Here is a 9,858-nt window from a genome sequence, read left to right on the forward strand (position 1 = left end):
TTATAGTTTCTGTCTATGTAGATGACATAATCTATATAGGCTCATCTAGTACTCTTTTTGAAGAATTTAAAGTGAAAATGATGCATGAATTTGATATGTCAGATTTAAGGTTGTTACATTATTTTTTTACACTTCAAGTCTAACAAAATGATGATGGCATTTTTATTTCTCAAGAAAAGTATACTTTAGACTTTGAGAAATTTAATATATTGACTTGTAAGCCATGTTTCACTCCCATGAATACTAATGAGAAATTAACAATACATGATGGCATTATGAAGGCTAATGAAAGGTTGTATAGAAGATTAGTTGGGAGACTAATATAACTCACATAGACATGTCCAAATATTGTGTTTTCAGTTGGTCTGATTTTAAGATTTATGCATTGTCCCTCAATACATCATCTTGGAGAGGCAAAGCAAATCCTTCATTATATTCGAGCAACAACTAATTATGGGATTTGGTATCGATCGATTCCTAATTTCAAGTTAATTGGCTTTTCTGACCGTGATTGGGCTGGCTTTGTAGATGACAAGAAAAGCATTAGTGAATTCGTCTTCAACCTTGGATCAGGGACTGTGTCATGGATGTCAAAGAAACAAGCAACGATGGCTCTCTTATCCTCAGAAGCAGAGTATGGTGCTGCAAATGCATTCGTATGTCAAGCTATTTGGATATAAAGAATTTTGGATGATTTGCACCAAGAACAAGCACATGCAACAGAGCTTTATTGTGACAACAAAGCAACAATTGCCATGACGAAGAATCTTGTGTTCTACAGAAGAACTAAGCATATTGAGTTGCGTCACCATTTCATCCGACAAGCTGTCGTTGAAGGATCAATAACAATGAAGTATTGTTCCATAAATGACCAAATTAATGATGGATTTACAAAGGCGCTCGATTATTCAAAATTTATGAAGTTCAGATCCACTATGGGTGTATCGAGTTTTGCTTTAAGGGGGAGTGATAGAGTATGATGCAAATATTTTGTAGGACATACAACCATCACATGAATGCTGATCATCCGAAGTACATGGTGTAGTGGTGTTACTTGAGATAAGTTAGTGTGCCACGTTGCGTGGTGGTTCCTATGTTTAGGTTGTTAGTTTCCTAGTTTGTAGCAAGTGTCTAACATCTAGCGCAAGTAGTAGTGTCATGGGATGATGGGTCCTTATGTGAAGGAGAAGTTACATATAGTGGGTATCTTTTATATATAGTTTGTTTTTAGTGTGATGTGTGTGTCGATGTAGTGCTTCCACTTTATATTATTAAAAAGTTTTTTTGAGTTGAATACCTTATGCAGTTAATCTTTGTGTCCTTTTGCAACTTGTTGTGCTCTTGTTTTCAACACTTCAAGTCCTGCAAACACTATGAAAAAAAGGGGCTGAGGAAATGCAATGATACTATAGTGAAGGATTTACTTACGAATTCTACCACCAGAAGAATGGTGAGAGAATTCAATGAGATACAGTCCCCAAGCGTGAAGGAGATCTCAAAGAAGAAATCTGGAGAAGGCTAGAGAGGTCGCTTGCTCAACCTCCTAGACTGGTTGGTGAGGTGAAGGACCAACAATTGAGAAAAAGGAGCCAATCTTCCAAAGTAAGCATATTTATGCAGGTTGATTGAAGGACCGAGACTCTTGAAAAGTCGTCGACCTTGCAAGAGAGTGGAGGGGGTAGAAAGGCGAGGATACTAGCATGGGGGAAACAATAAAAAGAAGAAGGTTTTGGGAACATATGATAATGAAGGGAACCGTAGGGGGGTGTGGAGGGTTGGGACGGGAGAGAGGGTGCTTCCAAAAATGTTGTTGGTGAGAAGGATGACTGGAGGAGGTTGAGGGGAATGGTTGGCCAGAGAGGGAGGTGTCGTCAAAGCGACAACGAGAAGAACAATTGGGGTGGGTTGAGGGATGGGGATTAGTAAAGGGAGGGGTTAGTCTGGGAGTGATGTTGCTTCTAAGCATGTTGCTGATGAGTGGTCACGCAGGAGGAGGTGAAGGAGTAAAAGATGTTCATGATAACAAGGATACCAAGTATCCTTATCATAATAGAATCTTGTATGTCGTGTTATCTCGATATACAGGGATACCAGGATACTGAGTATCCTTATCATAATAGAATCTTGTATGCCTTGTCCTTTTATCTGTGTTATCAGAGATAGCTATTATCAAGAAATCGTATTCCAGAGGAGTGTGTATTTTTCCCTTGCTGTAAGATTGGATCATCCCTCTATCATCTGTGCATCTGCTGTCCAAGTTTTTTCTTTTTGATCTTTACTTCCAACATCTTCATTGTTACAATATTTGCCCACTATCCAAATTTTCTTTTTGTATATCTACTTTATAGATGGATATCGGAGTCGAAAGTACGTCAAGCTTGAACTCTGAAAAGATGGAGAGCCCCTTTTTCCTCCATCATTCAGATAATCCTGACATGGCGCTGGTATCACAACCATTGACTAGCGATAACTATATTAGATGGTGCCGCGCAATGACCATGGCACTATCTATGAAAAATAAATTTGGTTTTGTCGACGGGTCTATTAAGAAACTGAGTTCCCCTCTAAGGACCATTGCCGCCTGGGAACGATGCAATAATATGGTCTTATCATGGCTGCTCAACTCATTGCATTCGAATTTATTCTCAAGCGTTATCTATACTGAAACTACAACTGAAGTGTGGACAGAGCTCCGTGAGCTATTCTCCCAATCAAATGCTCCAAGCATATACCAGATCCAACAAGAGATTATTAATCTCAGGCAAATGCAAAATCCCGTAGCAACCTACTATACCAAGATGAAAGGATTGTGGGACGAGTTGTCTACATATATGACTATTCCACCATATACTTGTGGAACAACCAAGGCCATTCATGAACAACAAGACCAGGAAAGTCTCATGCAATTCCTAATGGGTCTCAATGAGAGCTATGCTGCTATAAGGATCCAACTGCTCTTGATGTCACCATTACCAAGTATATCCAAAGCTTTTGCATTGCTCATGCAAGAAGAAAGACAACGTGACCTCATAGTCATGTCCAATCAAGAACCTGTGGCAGCAGTTATAAAAGGTTTTAATGTTCAAAACAATGAGATCACACCAAGAATCGTTAGAATCATATCCACCCAAAATGTGATTACTGCAGAAGAATTGGCCATGTAAAGACTAAATGCTTTCATCTCCATGACTTTCCAAATCGATCTGGTGCTCTGGCCAATGCTCGTCAATGCAGTCAGACTAGCACAAGTTTTATAACTTCTGAAGGAAATAAGTCTGTCCAAAGCACCAAACAACTTACCCAGGGACAACTTGATCAAATATTAGCTGCAATAAATCTAGAAAATTCCAAACCAGCACTTGCGGTCAACCTAATAGGTAATCTCAATGTTTCCTTCGTATGCTCCATAGCGCCCGATCATTGGATCATAGATACGGGCGCGATGGATCACATTACTAATTCTTTGTCAAACTTAATGTCACCTAAGACCACCACCTTTCCCTCTATTGGACTGCCAAACTACTCTTCTACACATGCCACTCACATGGGTAGTGTCCGCTTGGCGTCAAATCTTCTTCTATCAAATGTCCTCTTTATTTCAGATTTTAAGTTTAATCTTATTTCTGTGAAAAAATTAATTAAAGAACTCAAATGCTATGTTTTTTTTGTCATGATTATTGTGTTTTTCGGGACCATCTCTTGAAGTGGAAGATTGGAGTAGGTAAGCAACTTGATGGACTTTACATTCTTGAGACCAGTGATACTCTTTCCCTGAATAATTCTTCTTTTGACTCCAATATTTGGCATTTATGTTTTGGACATCTTTCGAAAGCTAGATTATAAATTCTTACAAATAATAAAAAAATGCATGGTTGTGTTTCCCATGATCATTATGATATATGTCACAAGGCTAAACAAACCCTTCTTCCATTCCCTAGCGGATCCATTGCTTCATCAAAGCCTTTTTCAACTTATCCATTGTGACATTTGGGAAGGGTACCAAACCACCTCTTTATCCGAAGCACAATATTTTTTAACCATTGTTGACGATTATTCTAGGACCACATGGGTTCACCTTATGCGGCATAAATCAGAAACTATAGTTCAGATCAAATTTCTTAATTTCTTCTATTGTTGAAAATCAATTTAACAATAAAATTTTAAGTCTTAGATCTGATAATAGAATTGAGTTTTTTTCAAGTGACATGCAAACCTTTTTAAGAGAAAAAAGGCGTTGAGCATCAACATAGTTGTGTTGCAACCCCCCAACAAAATGGTGTGGTCGAACATAAGCATAGAAATATGCTTAATGTTGCTAGGGCCTTGAGATTTCAAGCCTCCCTACCCATTAAGTTTTGAGAAGAATGCGTTTTAATAGTTGCATACATCATTAATTGCATTCCTTCAAAACCATTATTAGGAAAGACACCTTACGAGTTACTCTATGAAAAAACTCCAAATTATGATCATTTTTGTGTCTTTGGATGTCTATGCTATATTCATAACATCCATTACTCTCACAAATTTGACAATCGTGCACACAAAAGAGTGTTCATAAGATACCCATATGATCAAGTGGGATATCGTATATATAATCTTGAAACACAAAAGATATTTGTAAGTTGGAATGTCAAGTTTTATGAAAATGTTTTTCCCTTTCAAGATCATCATGCTCCGAATAAAGAAGAGTGAACTCTTCTGCCTATTCCTATTTTTGAGCCTCAGTCTTGTGATAATCAAGAATCCAATGAAAGAGCAGCCAATGAGACACCTACACCCATCCACCTCGATTCTAATCCTGAAACCATTGAGCCCATTCAAGTCCATCTCAGAAGATCTGAAAGAAATCAACAAGCATCACCACGTCTCAAAGACTACAGTTGCTACACCAATGCTCCCATACTCCAATCGACTGATACGAGAGAAAAGGACCACGACACAATTCATGAGTTGTCCAAAGTTATGAGGTATAACCATTTTTCTAAGGGACACTGTGTCTTCCTAAGTGCCATTTATCAATATCCAGAACCCAAAGGCTTCTCCCAAGCCATGAAGTTTCAGTATTGGCATGATGCCATGACTGCAGAGATTAAAGCATTGGAAGAAAATCACACCTGGTCGATTATGGATTTACCTGCAAGAAAACACTCAGTTGGATGCAAATGGGTATACAAAATGAAGTATCATTCTGATGGCTCCATTGAAATATATAAAGTTCTCCTAGTGGCCAAAGGCTACACTCAAATTGAAGGGTCAGATTATAATGAGACTTTTGCCAGCTGATCATTGTACAATGCTTGATAGCTATTTCAGTCATAAAACATTGGCATAGATATCAAATAAACGTTAACAATGCCTTTTTACATGGGGATCTCAATGAAGAGGTTTACATGGACTTGCCACCGGGTTTTTCAGTTCAGGGGAGGCATAAGGTCTGCAAGTTGCATAAGTCATTGTACGGTCTTAAACAGTCTTCTTGAATCTAGTTTGCTAAACTTTCACATTATATGCTTCAAGAAGGTTTTGCTCAGTCCAAAGCTGACTATTTATTTTCTTTTTTCAAAGACCACTCATGGAGCACACATCTTTGTCCTAGTCTATGTGGACAACATCATTATTGCAGGAGATGATTTCACCTATATCGAGCAACTCAAAGTACACATAAATCAGCAATGTTGACTGAAAGGCCTTAGATGTTTAAAATACTTCCTCAGCATTGAAGTGACCAAGTCCAAGAATGGCATCTTCCTCTCTCAGCGTAAGTATGCCCTTGATATTCTTCATGACATGGGATTCCTTGGTGCCAAACCAAGCAAATCACCCATGGAATTCCACATCAAACTTAGCAATGAGGATGGTGCCTTATTGAAAGACCCAAGACCGTACATACATTTGGTAGGATTGTTATTATATCTCACTATAACCCATACAGATATCGTTTTTGCAGTAAATATTCTAAGCCAATTCAGTAGTCAGCCATGACAACTGCATATGGATGCCACTATTCGGGTCCTTCGATACATCAAAAGTTGCCCCGAGGAAGGAATTTTAATGTCCTTCACAAGCAACATCCAAGTGATTGGTTATTGCGATTCTGATTGGGTTTCTGCCCAATCACTCAGAGGTCCGCATCCAGTTATTGCATTATGATTGGGGACATCCCTATTTTCTGGAAGACTAAAAAATAGTCCACCCTGTCTTGCTCATCGGCTGAAGCTGAGTACTGATCTATGGCCTAAGCATGCTGCAAGCTCACATGAAACAAATACCTGTTGATGGATCTTGGCATTAATCACTCCCAGCCCATGACACTGTATTGCAACAATCAAGCAACTCTTCACATTGCCGCAAATCTGGTTTATCATGAGCACACTAAACACATCAAAATTGATTGTCTTCTCATGCAAAAAAAAATTCAGAGTGGCTTGATTCAAACACGTTTTATTCCCACACACTCTCAATATGTGTATCTTTTCACCAAAGCGCTTGGCACTGATCACTTCTCTCGTCTCAAGACCAAGTTGGGCATCCTTAATCCGTCTGCTCCAACTTGAGAGGGAGTAAAGAAGTTCATGATAACAAGGATACCGAGTATCCTTATCATAATAGAATCCTGTATGCCTTGTTATCTCGGTATACAAGGATACGGTCATAAACTTCTTTTAAGGGGAATGGTTGGCTGGAGAGGAAGGTGTCGTCGGAGCTGTGTCGGTAGGAGGACCTCGAGGCACCACTCTTAATCTCGCTAGCCACCAGATCACCCTCAAGGGGTCATCATTGACTTAAGTCTTACCGTATTATTCTCTTATACTACTTACCTGAATCCGTTAACTCAAAAGGGCACATGCTTTTGCAATGATGAAAATTCAGGTACTTCACAACTCTCTTTCATGCTGATCATCCATTGGACTAAGTTTTTCCTTTAACCCAAGCTTGCAACCCTGATTCTCTTATGTATATTCTGTTTTACTTTCTTTTGCTGTGATTGTTAATCATCCCGCAGTTGTATTTTCACATATCAACCAGAATAAATTTTGAGCTTCTTTCAAGAAAAATCAAATTATTCTCAAGTAAAAACAAGAGAAACATGAAAATGGCTTACCAAAGAGAAATTTGTCTAGACTTGCATTGCACACGTACTCGTAGATAAGCATCTTTTCTTCTCCTTCCAAGCAACCCCCTAAAAGCCGGACGAGGTTTCTGTGTTGAAGTTTTGCAAGTGACTGCACCTCATTGTCGAACTGTTTTACACCTTGTCTTGAACTGTATGACAATCTTTTTACAGCAATTTCTTGACCATCCGGCAGTCTTCCCTGCACGTCAATGTGTATACTATTTAGTTAGCATCAGTGGCAGCTTCATGACTTTCTCTTTCTCTAGTATCAATAGCAGCTTCATGATTCTTCTTGCCTTTATATCTACCATCAAAATATGGCTGATCATCCATGGCCTTGCTTAAAACTCAAACAACTATGGTTAATCTAACATTGTCATCATAGCTCATCACTCCATGACAAATGATTGTACCAGCCTAAAATTTCTCTTTGTTTTTGGTTATTTTTAGTTTTTCTGGTGATTCGAGAGTATACAGTTTTGAAATGAATTGTTTCTTCTAGTGCTCAAACACGTATTTCAAAAGTGTAGGTCCCTCCTCAATGCTTTCTCATGTCAACCTTCATGTTTTTGTCAACAGTTGGCTTCTTTTCAAATATTTTCCACACTTTTAGCCATTGCAAATGCAACAAAAAATGCTTCCTTAATTCTTCTCTTTCAAATGGATGAAAATTGGACAAGTTGATCCCTTGGGTTAAAAATGTTGCTTTCATCTTCACAATCAGATGGTATAAATGGCACTCATGTGCTTTAATCTTGCTTCTTTTGGTATTAATAATTTTGCTACTTTAGAAAAGAAAGACAAATATATAACTTATTTGATAAACAGATATATTTCAAACATTTGTCATTTTATTTATCTTAATTGAAACTTTTAATGTCAAATCATTATCTTAAACTCAATCTTTTACTAGAGCTCAACCATATGGACAGAATTAACTACTATGAATATATTACGGCTCTATTTGGGAGTTGAAGATGAAAGGGATTAAAATTTAATCAATCCCACCTACTCACTTGCGGCCACTGGTGTTTGGGAAACCTGATTTTGAACATGGGAGTGGTATTGAGAGTGGAGATGGGTCGTTTTTAACTATATCCTTACAAGGATGTAATTAACTCCAGCGTCATCGCTCATTCTGTTCACCCCTCACATCTGCCTTCTCATCTCCTCTCTGACACCGGCTCCCAAACAGAGCCTAAAAGGAAACCAATTTATATAGGATAAATTGGAGTCAGCTGCCAGCCTAGACTTTTTAAACAAACTGCCTGACATCATGGGGGTTACTACGTACAAACGGCAACCTTTTTCAGTTGGTTAAAAAACATACTTGGTCCTATCATTGACCGTCGTTCTTCTAAAGAAAAGTAACTTAAACGCAGGAAACGTGCAACTCTTTAACAAGAAAAGAAAAGATCAGTTCTTTTTATCAACAAAAGGAGAAAAAGTTACGCCTTTAATGGGAATTTCAAATACATTAAACAAGAGTTTTAGCAATGAAACCGAGTGGCTTCTGATAAGTAACTAATTATGTGGTGCTGCCTATTTGTAATTAATTCCACATGCAAATCAAAATACAGAAAAAAGGAAAACAACCTTGTAAACTGGGCCAAACCCTCCTTGTCCAAGCTTATTTTCTGATGAAAAGTTGTTGGTGGCAGCTCCGATAGTGACCAGGTCGAATATTAATGTATCCATGGAACCCTCTCTATTCAGATGATCTGAAATAAGTTTACAATTAATGTTACAATTGGATCAATATTGCAGGCAATCTTGAAAACAGAAACTTGATCGCTTAAATTTGTGGTTGTCTGGTATGGACCAAGAATGTGCAAACTAACCAAATTCCTTGAGTGTCTTGAGGACTTTGGTTGGTTTAGTTCACGTATTCCTTGATCCAAATCCATCTTCTCACAGGACAAATCGTGCATGATGCTGCGCGCGCAGTCCTTCAAGTGCCATTCAGCTTGAAGAAAGAACGGCAGGTGTTTGATTGTGGGAATGACAGCCATCCACACAATGAATAGGGCCCACGTGCGCCCATGCACCTACACAAACGTGGGATGCACGGACAGTTAGGACAATGTTTCATGTTCGGGAGTGTTCTCCCTCCCCCCGAAACAGGGGAGGGCAGGACAGGATAGACACTTTTGAAAAACAAAAGAAAACATTTTACCGTCCTTGACCAGGCCTGTCTGCCAATCAAATGTTCTTTGTCTGGGATTTAAGCCTTTGGACACTCCATCAGGCATACCGATTAAGAAATTCATGATTGCCTTGCACTAATCATGAAGCTGCAAGGGTTTGGTTTTTGTTTTTGAATGCCTATTTTTTAATTTAGTATATGTATGCATGCTAAACAGGATTCTCTTTTATACTTAGATTTTAAGGGTTTTGTTTTTTAATATATAATTTTGCAACATATTGGATGAATACATGCTAAATTTAATTTTTTTTATGGGCACACTAAAATTATAGACGAGCTTTTCTATTTTAACTCCTATTATGGTGATTTATTTAGTTAACGCATACTAAATTCAATTTTTTTTAGCATGATTAAATTTTAAGGGTTTTATATTTTAATCTATAATTTTGCAATTTGTTGAAAGAATCCATATTGAATCTGATTTTTTTTTTGGGTTTGCATATATCTCAGTTGTTTTGTATTTTAATCCCTATTTTCTCATTTTATTGAGTGAATGCATGCTAAATTCAAATTTTTATTATTATGCTTTAGATTTTAT

At 37.9% G+C, this 9,858-nt stretch overlaps 1 protein-coding gene across 1 annotated transcript in view; it reads right to left on the reverse strand.

Moving 5' to 3' along the window:
• The window catches only part of LOC149830789 (cysteine-rich receptor-like protein kinase 10), a 29,705-nt gene extending 20,339 nt beyond the window's left edge, over positions 1-9,366 (reverse strand). Inside the window, exons 1-3 of the mRNA XM_090011824.1 lie at positions 9,291-9,366; positions 8,711-8,835; positions 7,103-7,313 (exon numbers count right to left, since the gene is read on the reverse strand). Coding sequence (XP_089867950.1) covers positions 7,103-7,313; positions 8,711-8,835; positions 9,291-9,366 — 412 coding nt within the window. The remainder of the gene's footprint in view (positions 1-7,102; positions 7,314-8,710; positions 8,836-9,290) is intronic.
• Between the last annotated feature and the right edge of the window lie 492 nt (positions 9,367-9,858).

This window comes from Nuphar pumila, chromosome 7, assembly GCF_984573655.1.
Source record: "Nuphar pumila chromosome 7, dmNupPumi1.hap1.1, whole genome shotgun sequence".
Classification (NCBI taxonomy): Eukaryota; Viridiplantae; Streptophyta; class Magnoliopsida; order Nymphaeales; family Nymphaeaceae; genus Nuphar; species Nuphar pumila.